The following is a 22,610-nucleotide window of genomic DNA, read 5'->3' as shown; positions in this document are numbered from 1 at the left end:
GTAATTTTTTTGTTGTGTGTCTTTTTTTGTTGTGTGCATCTTTTTTTTGCTGCAACCGTGCCTATTTTGAAGCGTCCTTGCCCATGTTGATGCAACCGCGCTTATTTTTTTCCGCAGCGGATTTTCATTGAAACCAATGCCAATGGCGAAATGTGGAAATTTGCTGCGATTCCACGCCTGGTTAAAAAATTCGCTCATCACTAAAGCATACAAAATGCAATGGAAATATTAAAATTTGGGATGGAGGGATCATGGCTTGATCCCTTACAAAAATCAGTGAGAAACTGGGTTCCTGGAGAGTCATGAAGTCTCCTGATATTTAAAGGAACAGTAACACCAAAAAATGAAAGAGCTTTAAAGTAATACAAATATAATGCACTGTTGCCCTGCACTGGTAAAACTGGTGTGTTTGCTACAGTAACACTACTATAATTTATATAATAAGCTGCTGTGTAGCCATGGGGGCAGCCATTCAAGCTGGAAAAAAGGAGAAAAGGCACAGGTTACATAGCAGATAACAGATAAGTTCTGTAGAATACAATAGTGTTTTATCTGTTATCTGCTATGTGCCTGTGCCTTTTCTCCTTTGAATGGCTGCCTCCATGGCTACATAGCAGCTTATTTATATAAATGATAGTAGACTTTCTGAAGTAAACACACAACTTTTACCAGTGCAGGGCAGCAGCACATTATATTTTAGTTACTTTTATACACTTTCATTTTTTGGTGTTACTGTTCCTTTAAGTTGCTGACAGTATTTGCTGATTGCACAACATGTTTTGCAGTGTTTATATGATTAGTGTAGTCCTTCACCTCCGGTCTGATGGATGCAGCCCACTCCTGGCCTATTGTTATCACAACAGTAACTGGCAACAGTACAGAAATGTAAACATGTTGGCCCTTGCATTTACTAGGAGAGAATGAAGAGAGAAAGCACATTTTACAAAAGAGCCATTAGGCATAATGTTGGGAAGGCTACACAAACAGTACACCCTTCTGCCACAAAATGATTAAATAGAAAAAAAAAGTAACTAGGCAAGCGGCTAAGATGTTGGCTTGTTTTATTTGTACATTTTGTGTCATGACTATTATTATGTTTTTTAATCTTCTTTTCCCAAGCAATACCCATAAAATAAAGCCAATGCATTGCCGCACGTCTACCTGGCAATTCCATTTTACTTATCATGCTTTTCGGATTAACAAAAGCCATTTCCTGCGTGAAGGCCGGCAGCACCGATATATAAGGGAAATGTTCTTTAAACTCGAAGCAGTGCTTTTGCCCGTGGCTCTGCAATTTATTTTATTGCTGCTAACAACCATTTTACGAACACAACTGCTTAATTATTGCCAACCATTAACTACATTTTTAAGCTCCCATTAACAGAAAAAAAAGCGAATAGTAATTTACTTTGCTCCATTGCCTAAAAAAAAAAAAATAGAATGGTGGCAATGGAAAGCCATCCAGATTTTGAAGCCACTGCTAACATACGTATGCTGAGAACATTTTCACATTGTACCAGTACAACTAAGAATAATGCTATTATTAACATTTATAAATGAGAAGCCCTGCCCTTTAGGCATGAAATGCGCAAGGCTTCTTTGAGATGTTTTTCCTGCACCACAATTCTTTTTTTTGGTCCAGTTTTTTGTCCCAATCTATTCTCCTTTTTACATTATTTGGTTTAAAATTATCCTAAGAGCTGAAGGGGTGAGGTGTGTGCACCTGGGCCACTTACTTTATTAGGTGAATTCACCCCACTTTTTCATTTTTGGATCACTTCAATTCTATGAACTCTGTTGATCCTGATCTACTATACTTCTGCATGCAGTTCATCCAACTTCTGACTGACGTTTGCTTTTTTATTTTCCTGGCAGAATTTCCCAGAGAACTTACAAGTGCTATTGCTCTTATTGTAAAGTAGGTTACTTAGCAACTGCACAATATCAGCAGCAGAATCTTTAAGAATGAAGATTATTTGGAGAATGGGCATGGGGAGTGCTCTCATCACCTCCCACACAATAAACAAATCCAACATCTCTATGACCACAAAGGCTATGGTTGTTATTAATGTACAGGAGAGAATGTCTCAGCCTAAGCAAGCAATATGGTATATGTCTTGGGTACTTGGGTGGAAACAAAAAGCCGTGCACATACATTTATAACCTGCAAATAAAATTGCAATTAGAGAACACCTTTTTACATCTAAACAGGGACATACACCTAATAAGTTTCACTTCAATATGCATAAGGCTAATTTCACACTTACTCTCATGCCTAGCTCAATGTTCTCTCCCCCATACACTTCCATGCCAGGGTCTAGCAGTCCAATATCTCCAAAGTATGCTCTGTCCACCACAAAAGAGCAGCCAATCATTGCAGGAGTTCTGTAAATCAAATACAAAATTGTAAAAAAACATAAAGTTCCTAGTGTGACAGACATTGCTTAGTACAACATATTTAAACAAAGTATGCATGCTTAACAAGGTGCATTATAAATATAAGGGGCACTATTATTAACATTATTATTAACATTTATTTATAAGGTGCCAACATATTCCGCAGCGCTGACTATATACTACAGACATGTGTAGTTACCGTTCTGCAAGTAATTCTACAATGTTCAACGTATAGGGGCAATAAATAATACATAACAAGCCGTTAGATGTGTTCAGTGTGTATTTCTGCATTTCCTTCAGCTGTAGGCATATATAAATTGCAATTCCTCAACGGATGAACCATGTCAAGGTCACAGATGGCTGCTTTCTGAGTTATGCTTTCCTGTATAACTGGGTGTAAGATATCACCAGCCCAGAAGAGGCAGATGTGTTTTATACCCGACTTCCTAGAAGCTTTATTTTTAATATTTCTTTAACACTTCTATTGCACAGCATGTGAATTCTGATGAGAAAAGGCAGCTGATGTAATAAGTGTCTGGCCTCCATGTGGTCCCCTGTCAATTCTGAGCTAATTCATTCTACTTTTCTGTTAGTTCAGTAATAAATCATGTTATTCCGCACAGGAGCATGGTATTGGGGTCGCAGAAGAATCAAGGTCACTGTTTAACCAATGGAAAATATTGATGGGATAATCTAAAACAAGAGTTGTATAAACATGGCTTAATTAGCATATGGGCTTATCTCATATGGATATGTGATTTACAAAAAAAAGCCAAAAACAGATTTATTTTTTTTCATAGTTGTAGCCTTGCCAATTACATGATACTATCATTTGTTTATATGTATATGTATAAGTATAACTTTCTATTTAGAGGTCATCAATTTTTGGGCAGGGAGGGTGGAATTACTTATGGAATGCTAAAGAACTTTACAGAATGACATAGTTGTTGTAAATACCATTTACATTCCAGTATTATACATGATCTTTCAAATGCATGGTATCATCTTTTAGCTAGAGATCTCTATAAATTTACTGCAATGTCACCCAGCAGAATCATTAAATGAGCAAATGCACCGGAAAAATGATAGATGGTCTGTACATACAGAACTGCTGATATCGTTTTCTTTTTAGGCTTTTAAGGACCATGTTGGAAGCCAATTCAAATGATAGGACTTTGGTTAATCTGATCATTATCCTGCATTTCTAGGTTTTTGCTTAAGGTAAGTCATACCTAAAAGACTTTGCATCATCCCATCTCTAAGGCCTGGTGATATTTTAAAATATGAAGTGACTGAACAATTGTCAAAAACACAGTCCCCTGTTCCATTGGACTTAAGCATGTTATATTAAACATTATAATCCATGTCTAGCTTTTGTAGCAATTTACATGCATGGCCAGAATAGTAGGAAAGAAATTTTATTTTGTCAGGTTCATTGATTTTCTTGGTCTTATAAAAAAAGAACCTGATTCTAGTCATGTTTTGCTCTCTAACCTTACTAGATTGTATTGATTTGTATTCCATATAGATTTTACCTTGTTTTATTATCTGTATTTTAGAACTGCCCTATAAAAATAAATATATATACACAATGAACTGCTTTTTATGAACTAAATATGTATCCTGTAGTCATTTATAACATCTGGTTGATGTTTGGGTAGGGAAATATATATACATTTGCCATATTAATGCATCTTACTTATACAGTTAGATTTAGGTTTCACTTGTTCTATCCAAGATATGGACCTATTTTGATGCTGTAGGATGCGAAATCCAATACAACTCACCTGATTGGAGCAGACTCATCGCCTTTTTCTAACCAATCCTGAGGAGGAGTGATGTACATGCACCATAACCCCCAGTTATAGCCATGGGCTGCGTTTGCATACTGCTGCACTTCAAATGAATTGTACTTGATATTATCGATCGCTGGTAAAATGATTCGTCTCCGATCTTCTTTAATTCTTGTAATCACTGGTTCAGCCCTAAATACAGCAGAACTCTGGGTAAGAAAAACATATAGTGCAGGCACTTTACTTTAATACTTAATTTGCTCTAAACCTGTATAAAAGGCTTACCCATAGTCCTTTTGGTGAACTTAATAAAAGAAAAAACCTTCAGGAATCTTCCTTCATCCACTAAAGGAGAATTGTTCCAATTTACATTAAGCAAGATCTTGAGATTTATGAGTTCACATACTCGGAAAAAAACGCTACCAGATACAGCACTGAAGCTTGTTTTAGAGAGCTGAACTTTGCTGAAATTGAGGAACCCTGCAATGAGGTTAAAAAAAAATATCCTTTGTTTGCAATGACCAGCTTGCACTGCTGCTTAGGAGAGTGGGATAAGAGATAAGGATTTTGTCCAAGTATTGCTTTTTAACAGACAAATTATAGACTCTTCTTTCCTCTTGTTATTATCTGCATGGAAACCATATATATTGTCTCTATACTTATAAAATGTACAATATTTTCTGGAACGGCAGGAAATGAGTGATGGAACATTAAGCTATGCTCTAATGGGTGTAATAAGCTGTCACTTGTAGGACATCCAAAGTAAGTAATTATTTCATCCTCAGCCTGCTCATTCAGGCAACTGGCAACTTCATGTTCCAGAAAGATAGTGAAAGGCTGATAGAACTTCACTCTCTTATACTGTCATTCTTAGGTGAAAATGTTTTTTTCCCTATTAGATTGTACAAAGGCAACTTTAAGCTTGGTAAGGGTCAGAAGATAGGTCATTATTTATAGTGGGAAAAGTAAGGATAACTATAACATTGATCTAAATGAAAATTATAGGTAGAGTGTATAAAGCCCTTGTGTCTAAAAATGCTATTCAGATGTTACAAAAGGATATGAAGCTCATGTGCTGCAGGAAAAATTCATATTGAGTTCTTGTACAATGTTATTTAACAGATTCTCTGAAAGAAGGAGGCAATCCACTGAATGCTATTCTACAACAAATACACAGTAAATGAACCTGCAAAAAAAAAACTGGTTGACTATCATTTTCTTTAGGAATGATCATGCCAGTTTACACTCTCTCTTTAAATTTAAATCTCTCTTTACAAAGTATAGGCAAGCCTCAGGCGCTGTACCATCTCTGGCTAATTTCATCTACTTCTGTTTCTGGCTGACCACGCTCTCTACAGCTTCATGTAACATCGTAACATAGTAAGTTAGGTTGAGAAAAGACGTACGTCCATCACGTTCGACCATAATGCCTATATATAACCTGCCTAACTGCTAGTTGATCCAGAGGAAGGCAAAAAACCCCATCTGAAGCCTCTCTAATTTGCCCCAGAGGGGGAAACAATTCCTTCCTGACTCCAAGATGGCAATCGGACCAGTCCCTGGATCAACTTGTACTAAGAGCTATCTCCATGTAATGATCCCTTGGCACTAGAATGGACCCTCTACAAACTTCTTACAATACAACTAAAGCGCAATCCAATGGCAGCCAGACTCTATTCTTCTTCAGGTTTAAATGAGGTACATTTGAAACCAGTACAAAGTAATACATACATTTAAAAACATGGAGCCCCCTCCCCAACAAAAACACACATTATCTATGACATAGTGGCAATAAACAGTCACATTCATAATATTATTATTATGAATATTAACAGTTAACATATTCTTATTTTGTATAACAAGTGATATCCAAACTATAATTCAGACCCAACAGTACCTGTATGTGCAAATAAAAAAACCCCAAAAGCTTTTTTCTTTAACTATAGACTAGACAAATCTTTGTGTCTATTTTTACTGAATGTATATATTAAATAATTTAACAATAGTTACATAGTTACATAGGGTTGAAAAAAGACCATTGTCCATCAAGTTCAACCCATCCGAGTAAACCCAGCACACAACCTATACTAACCAATCTATACACTCACATACATAAACTATAAATACAACCACTACTAACTATAGATATTAGTATCACAATAGCCTTGGATATTCTGCTTGTTCAAAAACTCATCCAGGCCCCTCTTAAAGGCATTAACAGAGTCTGGACAATGGATTACTTATTGTAATTTGATATAATGAAGCATGGATTGCCCCTGCAGTATGTATAGGGAGAATTAGATCAGCCCTTATACTTGTTTTTATAATTCATCAGTTGAGTCACTGATGATATAACGATTAATGATTGTTGAACTGCTAATTGTTGGGGAGGGCTTTAATATTTTTAAACCAGTGTATGTTTAGTGCTCCTTACTGCCTATGATTAAGTTCCATTCAGGTAAAAAAATGCATAAGGCTGCAGTCCGTGGAGTTGGTATGTAGTTGGGGGTGGGTATGTATTAATTAATCATGTTATAATAAAAACTTTTTTGCATTTTTATTTTTGTGAGCAGAATACTGTTGTGTTTTCAAGTTTATACCCCTTGGATACTGGGTTTTTTTCTGTGCTCTAGAGCCAGCACTTGTTACTTGTATGGAATACATATATTTTTATCATAAACCGTGGCCCCACAAGCCCCATGTGATGAGATTATTCCTTCAAGTGTATGATATTATGTCTATGCACTGCCTAAGCAAATGTGGCCTAGCGCCCTCCTGTGAAGTTTAGCGTTCCTTACATTTCCTTTGAATAATTACAGTGCAAGGAACAAGGACACTGCAGGAACCCTGGTGCATCAGTCTAAGGAAAGTGGAAAGTACTGAAATAAAGTGTGCTGATCCTTCATTTGTCTGCTATAGAATATTCTCACCCCTTATATAGGCCCTCACTTTTGTTTCTGCACATTGAGAGGGACTGTAAATGATACAAGTTCTATGAATGAAAAAAGACTCACAGCTGGTCACCTGAATAGCAGCAAAGTGTATTAAACAAAGTGTTCAGGCTCTGATCCTCGTGTGATCTTGATAAATATTGACAAGGTGTTTTTCACAGTTTGTTATTCAGTAATAGAGACTGAGAAGCTAAAGCACAGCTTTACAAGTATTCTAAGAGGAGGTGGGTAGGTATAAAGCTTTTAAAATGGCTTGAATGAAATCCTGCTGGGAGTTTGCATTGTGGGGTTATACAAATGTTTCTCTATATCATTATGTGGCAATAAGGCTTCTTTACCTATTACATTTTTCAGAAATGTTACTTATGTTATAATAATTTTGGCAATTTTATAAACATTTCTAGACCATAAAGACAGTTGACATAGAATTTGTAGTTTGTGCTTTCTAAGTTTGTGAGTAATTTGTTAGTCTTGTGGTTAGAAAACTGTGCCTTTGCATTTCATTGTTATTTACCATTTAACGAATTTCAGCCAGGAAATGAATGTTTGCCATGATTTGGTTTTGGTGATTTCATGGAAAATTCAGGCATCAAATACATTAGAGCTAATTTATGAAGGAGCAAGAGCAAGCAAACACTAGTGCAGTAAGAGGAGCAGAACAGGAGCACCGCTGACTTACCTAACTCAATTCTTTTAAACTCCCCTGCCACTTTCCACCCCCCCCCCCCCATTGGGCTCTATGAGTTTTAGCCAACCTTTTGTACTGCAACCCTCCAGCTATTGATGACCTGCAACACCCAGTATTCTCCATTAGATATTTGGGGATACGGGGTTAACTGCAGCTGGAAGAATGAAAGCTAGGCATTCGTTGAATAAAATTAGATGTCATGTTCCTATCTGACCGATAAAGTATGCCATTTTAAAAATAAGCATGCAGCTCTACTCTCTTCAGTCCAGTACTTTTATATCCTTTGCTTGCAATTACATATTAAAGGTCATTTATTAACACTGGGCAAATTTGCACCTTGGCAGTAACTCATAGCAATCTATTAGAGACTAGCATTTTGCAGCCAACAGCAGAGGCGTATTTACCATATAGGCACTTAAAGGCCTGTGCTGTTGGTGGCCATCGGATGCTTATATGGTTAATAAAACTTTCAGAGAACACAAAAAAAGGACCTTTTGCTGCTGCTGGATACTTTCCTATCAAATCCGACAGCAGAGGTTGGGGGTATGTGGTTCCTAAGCTGCGCAAGCAGAAGTGATGTTACAAGTAGGCATGTTGCAGCCAATGGTATGCCACAATATTACACATTTCATAGTGACAGGAGGGCCCTGGGATAAAATAAGGAGGATTAAAAATCTTATTTTGGAATCTAGGGAACCAAGCCCCTCCTTTTGGGAGGGGCAAACATTTTTGAAAATCTATGTTATAATTTTTGCACTGGAAAAAACTAAAAAAAAAAAAATTAAAATGCCCATTAGCTCCAATGCATTTGGCACAAGGACAATAAAGGCCCATTTGGTAAGAGGAAAACTGCAAGGAAAAACACCAACTGTCTCCAGTGCATTTGGTGAGAGAAAAAACACAGTGAAAAAATCTTATTGACTCAGGTGCTTCTGGAAAAAATTTGGTGAAATGTTGCCATTTTGTAAATATATCGGAAAGTGAAATGAGGCAGTTTTGCTCATCTCTAGTTATGTACAATGGGACAAGTTTAACTTCCCCTTCATTTCATTTTCACTAGAATACGCATGTTTTCAAGCTTAAAAAGTGAAATGCTGCTATAGTTCCCTGATGTTTTATCTGGCAGTTTTGGAATGTTTTTTGTCTATTATGAAATGTACCATTCCAATAGAAAGGGTCAGAAATGGGCCATAAATGAAGTTTCTAATGAAGACAAACTAGTTATACTTCACCTCTAGGCAAACAGATGGAAGGACATATGGCGAAATCTTCAGGGTCGCTATCAGCTACCTAATGCTACTCTCAATTAACTTTCACACCTTGGTCTAAAATTGATGTTACACACTTATTTTCTATCAGTTGAAAGGAGAAGCTAAGCAAGTTTCAAGGGCAGTGTGTTTTTCATTTTTGTTATGTTAAGGTTACATTGATGTTCTAACAACAGATAATTCTAAGCTGCCATAGACACAAGAGAAACCTGTTTCATAAAAAATGCAAATAAAATAATAAATATCCTTGCTCCTTAAGCGTTTTCATATCAGAATGCAGTGAATATTATTTAATTCATTCATTTAATTCATTATTATTTAATATTTATTTAAGTACAAGGCCGTATATGCAAATGTCCTAGCAAGTCATCCCCCTAGGATGTGTTCAGCAGAAACATGAAAAAAAAAAAATATATATATATATATATACACAAATCAATATGCTGTATATATAGCAAAAAGATGCAAAATAAAAATGTATTGACATGGTAAAAAGAAGATTGGATTTACTTATGCCACTACTAGACAGAAACTAGACAACAGGTTGCCCATATGTAAAAAAGCATTTTATATATTTAAAAAATGAAAGTGTTGCTTGTTCTCACTAAGGGAGATACTCAATAAACCTGCACTTGCAGAAGGGGTCCAAAATATGTACCACACTGCCCCCTCTTGCAAATGGAGCAGGTTGTATGGCTAGGGCACTCAAAGATCATTTAAACAAAGATATATTAGAGGCAGTCACTACAGAGCACACAGTGTATCTTTGTATATGGTCTGTGTGGGTGTACATTACAAAAAAACGTGTAAATGTGTGTATGTATGTATGTGTGTGAAGATTACATAGTAGGGATTATTAACAGAGACCCTGGGTGCAAGTGCTGTTGCATCCATGCAACTTTCCCTGCAGTTAGTTGGGCATGAAATCCCATTCATTAATGGCACTTGCATGGCTCCTTCCATGTCTGTATAGTTGCACTTGCAGCTGCTGCCTTTCCCCCGCCTCCTGTTCCAAAATGGGTGCTGCTGCGCCTATTAATGCAAGGGAATCTTGGAGCTACCACCACTTCCAAACCACACCTTCCGAGTTCCCTCAGTGTCCTGTGGCAATAGGTGCAGCACATTTGCATTCATCCTTCTTACACTATACACTGGCAATGATGCCAACCAGACTTTCAGTGCAATCATGTCAAATTCACGTCAAAGTGTAAAAAACAATTGTGTTACATTTTACGTAACATGCACAGTTGAGTCAGGCGCAATTTCCTCTGGTAACCACAATGATGTTGGCTTTCTAGGAGAAAATGCTTCATTGCCGGAAAAAACCATGGTGATTGCGTTTGATATTAAACTTTGCTCACTGAGCTTGTGGTTGTAAATGACCCACAATGTTGTTAGCTGCAATTCATATTAATATAAATATTTCCTACTTATGGCGGTAAGGACAGGGCTGCGCTCTGCACTAAGTGCACAGTACATTCAGCCCCCTGGGTAGAAGTGATATCTGGATGAGCACTAAAAAGAGCGCTCTAAGGGGGCCCGAGGAATTGTAAGTGACCCCTTTTGTGACTGGTCCAAGCTGCCGTTTAAGTTCTTGAGGCTATACATTTTGCTCTTATTGAGTCTATAGATATTTTAACGCTGCAATTTTGGTGGGCAAAAAGATGTTTGGAAATTAGAATTTTGCACTTTAAATGGAGGTGTTTATGACACAATTTTCTTGCTGTCATTCTTTTGTTTAGAGGTTTATTAAAATTATTTAAGAATCTTCAAATACATACTCTTTTTTTGCCATATCTTAAATAAATAAAATATAAGTAAATAAAAAAAACACGGCAACTGTCACATCTAAGCAAAAAATCTGTAATTCTGCTAATGTAGTTGCAACTACACAGTCCATGTGGATCATTCCTCCTTTGCCATGCAAACTGATTTAGAAATGTCAGAGTGACCTTAATTGAATGTTTATTGTGTAACATATGCGGCAGATGCTGATATTGCTGGTTCTTACCAGCCGGTATTGAATTCCACATGAGCATCAAAAAAGCCAACGATTGGTGCACTGGCTGCCTTCCATCCTTGAATCCGAGCTCGAATGAGTCCTTCCCTTCTCGTGTTACGAACTATTTTCACCAGCCCTGGGTATCTCTTATTCACATATTGATCCAAGTTAAATTTCAGCTCAACTATGTATAAGAAGAGAGAAGAAATGATAGTTTAAGAAGAATCACAGCAAATGATAAACATGTTTTTCTTAAAGCACAGCATTCCAGAAGCTTCAATTTGCCATTTGATGCTCACACAAAGGCAAATGGGTTTTTAAAACATACAAATATTGAAGAGATTTTGTAAATCCCACAGTTCCTCCCTCCGTGTTTACCAATTTCTTTGTAGTAAATGCAACCAGCAAAGCAGAATAGATGGCTGTTTATCAATACAAATAATCAGTTACAGGGCCCATTTCAGGGTAATTGTAGCAACTAAATTACTTTAAGCATTGCTGTCAGAAGAAATAGAGTGAATTTTCTGGCCAACTGGAATAGGCTGTTGATTATTAAGGATATCTTGGACAAGGATCTGTGTAGCAGTTCTGCAGAAAAATCTATAGCAAATCAAGATAAAATCGTTTAATATTTTTGTTCATTAAAGAAGAATGAATCGCTTACTCAGGAAATCACTGCTGATATCTATCATTTAAAAAAAAAAAAAAAAAAGAATAGCTGGGAAATATTATATATATATATAATGCATATATTATTACTTTTAGGTCTTCTGTTTTAAAGAGATAATGTGGGAATGCTATTAAGGTCTATATGCTCTATTAGGAACATGGCTCCTGAGGGGCTTGAACTTGGAGAGCAGCAAAGCAAATAAACCATCACAGTAAAGGTGGGAAGGGCTAAAAGAAACCAACGTGCCCCTGTTAATGTTACACACATAGCACTGCCCGTGAGAGACTTTAACCATCATTTACAGAATTACAGACAGAGACAAGCAAATTACTCCTTAACGTTTCTGTGAAAAACTATGCAATAAGAACTGCTGGTTTAATAGCACGATTAAAGGGCTGGTTCACCTTTTAGTATGTTATGGAATGGCCAATTCTGTGTAACTATTTAACTGGACTTCATTATTTTTATATAGTTTTTGAATGATTTGCTTTCATTTTCTGATTCTTTCCATGTTTTAAATAGGGGTCACTGACCCCAGCAGCCAAAAAACGATTAATCTGTGAGGCTACCATTTGACTGTTTTTAGGGCTCTGGTACACGGGGAGATTAGTCGCCCGCGGCAAAACTCCCTGCTCGCGGGCGACTAATCTCCCCGAGTTGCCTTCCCTCTGCCATCCCACCGGCGAACATGTAAGTCGCCGGCGGGATGGCAGACGCGGCGGCGCGATTTCGGGAAATCGCCGAAAAAGACTCGCGACTAATCTCCCCGTGTACCAGAGCCCTTACTTTGTATTACTTATTTTTCTATTCAGTTTTGGTTTTATGTGTATGGTATAAGGTATGTACAAATACATTCTGTTTTAAGAAGGCTCTCAGTGCTTTTCTTGTATTATGAATGGCTCTTTGGCTCTTTTTAGCCCCAATCTCCCTGACCATGAAAATATAAGGAGCATTATTTCTTATTTCTTAATTTTTTTAGTTGTCCTTTAAGGGATTGAGTCCTTATCCTTAAGCCAAACTCAAATAGAGGACCTCTGAGTATTTTGAGCATGACAAGGGGACTCCTCAATTGACCCTTCTCCTTGAACCTTCCCATTGAACCCCCTTGTTACATACCTTAATGAAACACCAGGAGACAGAAATGGGCCACAGCATTTATTTACATTTATCAAATAAATAGGACCTTGCTAGCCTAACCCAAGGCAATATTCAAAGCCAGAATTCCATAAGAGATCGCTACTATGCTCTGCCGTTCCTCGCTAAAGACTTTTCGCTACATCATTATATCAACTGAGCATTAGGCTGCCTCTACCTACAGAGAGAGAAACTCTCAAGAGCTGCATGTTCCACCATGCGAGACGTTCAGCAGCCCTGCTGCCGGCAGTAGTAGCATTTGTATCAGAAGAGAAGAGAACCTCCTTTTTTCCTCTTCTAAATTTACCTGTGCAGTATCTGGCAAGGTCCTACTGCTGCTGGGACAAATAAAAAATGGATGGAACAATGTTTCTACCTGTTCAGAAGATAAGGAACCGCTTCTTCCACTGTGCATCACGTCCCTCCCTTTATCTGCCCCTGGCCCAGCTTTTTTCTTGCATTATCTCTTTACTTCTCACCTAATTACAGCTACATCTGATTCTGCCAATCTCTAAACATAACCAGTGTAATCTGGCTGCTGGTCATTCAGATTACTTGTCACTGCGCCTATAGCTCCAGGGCTTATTTTTTTCCTGTCATAGAATTCTTACTCATAGTACTGTACTTATGTTGCTTATGTTCACAGATGAAAAAAATTTTTTGCCTGTGCATGTATATTTACACGTTAAATGTTTAAGTGCTGAGTGTTAAAAGGAACAAGGTCCCTGCTTATCAATGAACTGACTGATATCTCGTTTTTTTGTTTACCTACCATTGTCGCTATTGTCATCCACTAGTATAATCTCTTTCAGGAGATAGGATGGAGTGTGGTTGACTACACTGTGCACGGACCGCAGGATAACAGATAGAGCTTCATTCACAAATATAAAGACTACTGCAATCTGAGGCAAGTCATCCGGGTAAGTCATCTGTTTGCATCTGCAGAGGATACATTAGAGAATAAACATTTCATTAGATGCCTTCAACTGAGGTCATTTCACACAATCTTAACACAAGTGTACGCGTGGATAGCTCAATATATATTACTTTATTATTGCATTTGGAAATGCGACAAACTCTGGATTATACGGTATATTCTGCTTTACAGAAGTCAGCTTGAACCTATTGCATCCCCAATCCCCCAAATTTATAGTATGTATCCAGGTGGTCCTGTACTTTTTGCTATACAGATACAGTAAGGGTTTAGGGCAATGTGAAGAACAGTATGCCACTTTTTATTTGAAATTACTATCACAACATGTAAAGTGCCTCTTATTCAAAGAATCATGTACATTATTATATTTATGGAACAGTACCATATTTTATTTAGCAACAAGTTCTTCACTTAGTTATTAATGTTGAAGATAAACATACATTAAAATAAAAATAAATTTTTTGAGCTGTAGCTGAGACCATCTTAAATGAAAACTTCTATTAATGCCAAATATGGCCATTTCCTAAGGGGTTGTCCATCTTTAAATGAACCTTTAGTATGATATAGACAGTAATATTCTAGGACAATTTGCCTTTGTTTTTCATTTTTTATCTTTCATGGTTTTCTGAATTATTTAGCCTTTTGTTCATCAACTCTCCAGTTTAGAATTTATGCAGCTATCTGGTTATCCAGTTTACTCTAGCAACCAGGAATTGGCATCTGTTATCTGGAAAACCAATATCCAGGAAGTTCCAGAAAGTACTTTGTAATCAATCCCAACTAAGATATAGTTAATCCTTATTGTAGGCAAAACAACCATATTGGGTTTATTTAATGTTTAATATTTTAGTAGACTTAAGGTATGGAGATCCAAATTATGGAAATACCCCTTATCCAGAAAACCCCAGGTCCCGAGCATTCTGGATAACAGGTCCCATACCTGTATCACAAACTAGGGAGGGTAATGTAACAAATAATCATACATTTCCTGTAGTAACCCATAGCCACCAAACAGCTTGTAGCAGTTATTGGTCAACTGTGGAAAAGAAACAGCTGATTTCTTTTGACATATCTGGACACACAAGATTTTAATTTACATTTTCTCCATAAAAGTTAACTAAAACTATGACTTTAAGAGGCCAATTTTGTAGATATTGGTGTTTTAGATTTCAGCTATAAACACTTATATTTTAGCAATTATACTAAGAACAAAGATTTAGAACAGGATACAGGGATACAGGAACAGAACAACTGCAATTGTAGGATGATTTTAGACATCAAGACCAGAGGTCATTCTGTTGCTTGGGTCTTAAAATTCTCACACAGAACAAGGAATACATCTGTTGTCTCATGTCACAAGTATTCCTAGTGCAAGCTTAAGAAAGTCACAAATAGTCTCAGAATCACCAACTACACAAATACCATACAGGTCATTGTGCTGAGACAGTGAGACACTTAAACCTTTCCTAAGGATGGACAGAGAGATACAGTTATGTTAAAACAAGCATGATGATTGGATACCATGGGATTAGCCCCGTGTAGGAAGAAATGGTTAAATGACAACATTTTAGTACTTGAATTTGTTTCCCTCACGTCCTCACAAGCTTTCAGGACATATGAGCTATTATTTAGTACTCTGTATTAATGTACAGTATATTTCAAATAAAGCTGTCTGGTTAATATCCTGAGTGAATCTAAATGATTCAAGTCAGACACAGGGGGAACTTCGGGGCCAGGCTCGATTTGAATAAGCATTTATTCAAATCCAAGAGTAACTTACTCATTGTGGGCGAGAATCTCATATCCCTTGTGCAGAATCATATAGGAAGACGAGTACATATGAACCCAGTATTCCGAGCATTGAATACCAATATTTCGGAAGAAACACATTTTGAAATATGGCAAATTTATCAAGAGGAACTTCCAGCCACTTGCAATGGACAGTCTTGTCTGCTACTTGTTTAGTAACCCATAGCAACCAGCAAATAGCATTTACAGCTCGTATGTGTAAAAACAAACATCTGATTAGTTGTTATAGGTTATTAGATGAGGACAAACGTAAGACTTTTTATTATATTACAGCCATATTAAGAGGTTTGAGTTACATGTTGCTTTCCTACTGATGTCCTAGGTATGTTAGTAAATGTATATATAATGATTTATAACCTTGTTATAAACTTAAAGGGTAAAGACTGACCAAATAGTGAACCACAAATGAGACATTAAAGCCAAAAGTCTGAAAACCACCTTCCATTTTGTGAGAAAATGTAACCAGCGCTATCCAAAAATGCTCTTCAAGATAAGTTTTATACAGATGAAGCAAACTTGGTTTTGGCATCACATGACATCCCCAGAATACCCCCAGCCCACCAACAGCACAACATGTCACAGCATTAATTTTAGTGCAAAAGTTTGTGATAATTATATATTTTTATTGGGCAATAGGATGAGATATGCAAACTGTCTTAATTAAGCTTACTTTGTTTTCTTTTCAAACTGCACATTTAGATAAATAGTTTCTATTTGGAAGAGTGGCAAAAGAACAAATTGAAATGATTGCTTTAAAATGAAGGAGCTGGTGGCAAAGTCTCAAAGTCAAAGCATTATTGCAGAATTCAGAAGATAACAAAAGCAGAACCATGAAATTTAGTTTTTCTCCACTCGCCTCATGAAACTCTTGAGATAAAGAAAAGGTGGCCCTTTAAAACCATCACCCATGGCTTAAAATCTCAGTTACATCTGGCTATTCATTTCCTTTATGTTTCCTGTGAGCCTTGGCTGGGAAAATCTATATCGTGCTAAGCAGAAATGTGTTTCAGGGATATGGGTTGTAATGGCTCTTCCCAATGTACATATATTTGTCCAGTAACTCTAATGTATTGAAAAATGCAGCTTCTGCAGGTTACTCAAGGAAAATACAGAGACATCTGGGCACTCAGCAACTTAAACAAGTTAAATTAGAATATCATAATGATAGTGAATATAGCAGGTAAGGTGTGTGTGTGAGTGTGTGTGACAGAAATGAGATATACAAAGTCCTTTGGATAGAAATTGTATCCAAAAGATGTTATACAGTGGGGCCAATCCTGGGGGCAAACACACATCTGTGAAAAGGAACAGTCAATACTTATATACTGTAGATAGGGTTTCAGGAGCACACTATGCACTCAGGCAGAAAAATTTTACCCTTTAGTGGTGCAACTCCCAGAAGTACGGCAACATCAATAATTCCAAGGTTAATGGAAAATGGGTCAAAAACTCACCAATATTCACTGCTGTGTTAGCTATTATTGTGCCATACCAACAACATTTTCAGTGGTAAACACTAGAGAAATAGGGGCACTGGGGTCTCTATATATAAACAAGGTATTTAATATTTACCCTGTGTTCCAAGGTGCAGTGCACTAAAGTCCTTATGTTTAGGGATGAGTAAACTTTTTTGCCCTTTATAGTTTTGAAAATTTTCACTAATCTGTGTTAGAATTTTTCTGAGAGTTTTGTTTTGCTGGAAAAATACAAAATTTTGAACTAGAAAAATATATCTAAAATAAATAATGACAACCCTAGCCTTCCACATTAACCAATCGGATCGTAGCCCTACCCAGGCCTCCCACTGTATATATAATTAGCTTTTCCAGGCCCCATGTATGGAAGAAATTGGCAATACAGGAGAACAGTTGTAGCATAGTGGAAAGGAGTTTCTCTGACAAGGTAGGGTAAAGTATATGCTAATGCAGAGAGAATACTCTAAGACAGCGTTTTTCAACCGCTGTTCCGCGGCACACTAGTGTGCCGCGAGATGTTGCCTGGTGTGCCGTAGGTGCGGTCCCCTCTGGGACACCTTCCACTTCCTGGCTCCCTGATGCCCGGAAATCGTCACTGCCTGTGACGTCATCCGGCATCGGATCCAGGAGGGCGGAGCAACCAGAGTGGAGAGGCAGCACTATCCTGCCCTGGCACAACCCGACCGGGGGGAGCAACTGCCCAGGCCCTGCCCCGACAGACCAGATCCACCAGGGGCCAGGCCCATGCACAGCCGCCCTACTCCCCACCGGAGGACAATCCCGGGACACCCCTGGATGCCGCACCCCAAGACAGCCTGACATGTAAGAAAACAATTAATAATAATATATATATAATATAAAATTTTTGTGTGTATAAAAAAAAAAAAAATCAGTGGGGTGGTGGGTTTGTGGAGAAAATTTTTCACTATTTTGTTTACTTAATATTTCATAATAAAGTAATTATAAAATACTTTCTTTGTGTTTATTTGATTCCTATTTAAGAGAATTACTTTATATATAGTCAATATGGGCACAGAGTTAAATTTTTTAACATTTTCTAATGGTGGTGTGCCTCGTGATTTTTTTCATGAAACAAGTGTGCCTTTGCCCAAAAAAGGTTGAAAAACACTGCTCTAAGAACTGCAATGCATTTCTGTGAAATTTTGTGCATTGTTTCACAACTTTTCCTGCCGTTTCAAGAAGTCTTTTACTTTTAAAAATGCATGCAATATGCTGGATGTATGTGAATGTAAATTGGGATAACAGGTAACACAGTAAGGCATATAGCTGAAGATTTCCTATGGTGGACCCTCTGGCTTTGTATTTAATGCAAAGGGAATAAAGTTGTTCTGCAGGCACTGTAGGGAACCACAGAAGCCCTGAAATCCCCACTTTCTACTACAGTATGTAAGCTATCATTATATGACCCTGTGTAGCACCATGGGGCAGTACAGGGGCAAGATATTAAAGGGGGCACCACAGTGTGATAACTTTGAAGGCCGAGCTTCCAAAAATGCCTTTTTTCAAGCAATATTATTAATAGAGCAGGAATGTGTGGGCACATATGGTCCCACTAGTCCAAAGTTTGCAGTAGCAGTATCCTGCAACGCACTGACAGCTGTCTAAAAGGAACATATTGATATGCACTATACTTGCCATTTAGAATTAATTCACAAGTCTTCTGAACTTCATGTTTAAGTCTGTCACATTGAACTAATGCCACTTCAGTCTGTCAAGCTCTATGATGGCTCTTGTTCTGAGTATCCCTTTGTACTTGTGTGTTGAAATGATTAAAAAGGCTACATATATAAAAAACTGATGATGGATTCTATATTTATTAAATGTCATTTGCTTTGCTGAATACTTGTGCAATAAATGAACTAAATGATTTTATATATGAATAAATTATAATAGGGATATCATAAACTGGGGTTCTATAAAAGAACTTGTTGAGTTATATTATTTGGAACATTATTTTTTTTAATACTGTACTCCCAAAGGAGACCAAAACCTTGGTTTACTATACATACACTAAATTATTTCAATGCACTGAAGCCCCCTGAGCTCTGGCCTCTCTTTATGCCATATTCAGGTTCTTACTGTTAACCCGGGGGAATTATGCTGAAGGTGCTGTGTTTATTTTTTTAATACAGGCATGGTATCCCATATTCAGAAACCTGACCAGCCATAAGTCAAGACTAGCTCCCTACATCAAGGTGGTCATTGGGGCAATGTCCAAAGGAATATTATCTGGAGTTTTTGAGGAAACACTTTTAAAGATTAGCATCTATAAAAAGCTATGTGCAAGTATTATACTGATACATTTATTTATTGTTGAATGTTTAGAGTTGTGCATCATTTCATATTGATTTTCTCGGCAACATTTTCAAGTGTTACAAGGGCTCATTTACAATTGCAGCTATGATTGGATGCAACAATTGTGCCTATTGATGATTGATTTGCACCCAAACATTCTCCTTGTACATCCTTTGTTTGTACCAAGCACTATTGTGCCAGCCCAGTTCTTATGAATTGTGCATGTATTGATACAGGGGAACCCACCCAGAACCACAGCCAACCTAAATGTAGCATTAATTCTAGAGTTCCCCCTGCAGGCTGTAGCAATACTGTAGGTGAGGCAGACATATTTTTTAACAAAGAGTTCCAGAAGTGATGCAATATCTACTCCAACAGTTTTAACTGCAGTTCTCTACGATTCTGTAAAAATGCACATTTGCTATTGGATATTTTAATGTATCAGACACCACTTTGGCGGAGACAAGTTAACATGTGGCTACAATTATTATGGAATTATGTAAATGTTGTATTATGGGTAAAAACCATGACAAATTGCTTTGAAAAGTGCACTTTGCTCACTGTTTTATATGGTAATTCTGATCAAAAGTATGCCCTTTAGAAACACAGAATGCCCTTTAGTCTTTGCATTTCACCCCACAGACACACTGTCTGACCTGCATTCGGGTTTTACAATAATTGGCACCACCATCTTCCATTATCCCATTTAAGGTGCCAGCAAACTGCCTGCATGGTTAAGGAAATCAAAGCTTTCAAACCAAAACCCAAGCACTTTGTGGGTACCTGACCCAGGTAGTGGGAGCTAAAAATGAAAGAAGGAAGAAAGAAAGAAAGAAAGAAAGAAAGAAAGAAAGAAAGAAAGAAAGAAAGAAAGAAAGAAAGAAAGAAAGAAAGAAAGAGAAAATCTCATTATACACATATCTCCTTGTAGTGTATATAATAAAAATGAGATAGTAAATACTGATGTACACTTTCCCACTTTACCTTTCCTGATCACCATCCTCCACATTTAATTTCCACTCTAACATCTCATTTAGCTTACGCTGTAAAAAATATATTTCTTCTACTTCAGTAAATCTAAAGAGGTCTCCAAGTGAATAGAATTTTACTTTGGCTCTGGCATTTTTCTATTGTGTTCATTGGCAATGGAACCATTTTACTTGCACAGCATAAATACAAGGTTACTGCAAGTATCACTTTCAGCTTCGTTTGAAAATTCAATACAGAAAAAGGTATTATTAAGTCAACAGTCAAGGAGAAAGGCAGCTTTAAAATCAAGAGCTGTACTGTGTGTCCATCTTTGAGAAATATAGGCATTATAGTTTCGCTGTTGTGTCAAGACACTAGTTATTTCCATTACCGTAATAGGATCACTTTATTTATATAAAACCTAAATGGATATATTCACAAGAAAGCTTGGACTGCCTGGGAGAAAAGGGCGATATTCACCACAGGCTGAAACACAATGAGAAGCAGTACTTTAACAATAAAATCTCTGAAAGTTGCAGAAGCTGCTCGAAAGCAGATGTGTCAATCATAGTTTGGTAAGGTTTGGGGTATTTCTTTGCTGTAGTTTTGTGTTTCATAGATAATGAGGAAATGCCTGTAATATGCCACCATTTAGAGACATATGTACAATCACTTCCATTAAAAGAAAACTATACCCCCAAACAGTGTAGGTCTGTATAAATAAATGTTGTATAAACAAGCTCAAATGTAAATACCTGCTTCATCAAAATAAACTATTTTCATAAAAATTTACTTTTTAGTAGTATGTGCTATTGGGTAATCCTAAAAAGAAAACTGCCATTTTAAGAATGAAGAGCCGCCTCCTGGGATCATAGGATTCACAGTGCACACAAACAAACCAAGGCACACATACATGCTAGGCCACATCAGCCAATGATGGACACAGTTACAGTTAGAGCTGCATTATTTCTGGTCATGTGATCAATGAGGGAGCACACAGCCCATCACTAAATGGTGGATCAGGGGAAAGGATGTAAAAGGGCAACATTTACTGATATATAATGTCACATAATATAATAAATACTTTTGGTTAGGTATTCATTCTGGAGGTATAGTTTTCCTTTGACTATTAAAATAAAGGTGTGTGATTCTTATTTTTTTAAATGCCATTGCGTTGCGTTTTTTTTTTTTTTTAATGATAGGGGCTGTTCAACATTATCCTTTGTATTAGTGTTCATTTAAAATCTTAGGGGGGGGGGGGCAACCATCACATATAAAAGCATTTCCCTGCTCAGTATTGGAATATACTATTTTTACTCAAACCTTTATTATATGATATACCCAGTTATTATTATAGAAAGAAGGGTTTATTTTATTGGTTGCAGAAATTATTAAACAACTTTTCCAATTTCCAGAATACCATGTAGATTGGACGAATCTGAAGTCACTTCATTAGATTTTATTGATTTAAATTTAACAGGAAAACAAATAAATGCGCATATTTCCAGTGATTGTGCTATACCCTGGTTCCATAAAACAAATGTGGAAACTGTACACAATATAACGTGTCAGATGAACACAGAGATTCTATTTACTACAATACTGCAGAAGACAGACAAGTGTTTTATTCCTTTTCTCCTTAGTCCTGAAAAAATCATTGATGTTTTTTTTTCTCTTTTCCTTTCCTTACTGATACAGAAAAGATACAGGTCCATAGCAAAGCTTAGTATGACCCATACTCACTGGCTTCAATGCAATCAGTTGTGCAGTTGTCTACCTCCTGAGTGCTTTATCACAAATGTTGAGAGCTATTATTATTCCACATATAATGATTCACTGAAATGAGAAATCCCAAGCATTTCTCACCCATGCTGACCTTCTCTTTCAGAGAACAGAAACATTTCTGAAAGATTACTCGCCGTTACCGTGGATACCCCTGGCTTCCATCACAGTGAAGTGTTACAAGTAAAATTTCAGGTGTATAAACTGCACATTTTAAAAATACCTGGCATTTAGTGACACGTGAGGTAAAATTGTGTAATAAAATAAAACTGAAAAATTTGATATCAAAGATGCCTTGGGTTATCCAAATATTGGACACCAGGATGAAAACCCCACTTATGGGGGATATTCCAATGAGAATCCTGCCGCTAACTTATTTCCTATTATCTGTTGGCTATGGGCATTTTTTAGCCCTTAACCTT

The 22,610-nt window shown here is 37.0% G+C and overlaps 1 protein-coding gene across 1 annotated transcript in view; it reads right to left on the bottom strand.

Annotated features, from left to right (window-relative positions):
• The window catches only part of galnt9 (polypeptide N-acetylgalactosaminyltransferase 9), a 128,827-nt gene that overhangs the window by 55,838 nt on the left and 50,379 nt on the right, over nt 1-22,610 (bottom strand). Inside the window, exons 3-6 of the mRNA XM_002931877.5 lie at nt 13,676-13,842; nt 11,109-11,283; nt 4,185-4,382; nt 2,268-2,385 (exon numbers count right to left, since the gene is read on the bottom strand). Coding sequence (XP_002931923.1) covers nt 2,268-2,385; nt 4,185-4,382; nt 11,109-11,283; nt 13,676-13,842 — 658 coding nt within the window. The remainder of the gene's footprint in view (nt 1-2,267; nt 2,386-4,184; nt 4,383-11,108; nt 11,284-13,675; nt 13,843-22,610) is intronic.

This window comes from Xenopus tropicalis, chromosome 1 (assembly GCF_000004195.4).
Source record: "Xenopus tropicalis strain Nigerian chromosome 1, UCB_Xtro_10.0, whole genome shotgun sequence".
Lineage (NCBI taxonomy): Eukaryota > Metazoa > Chordata > Amphibia > Anura > Pipidae > Xenopus > Xenopus tropicalis.
This window is presented reverse-complemented; position numbering and strand designations above follow the sequence as displayed.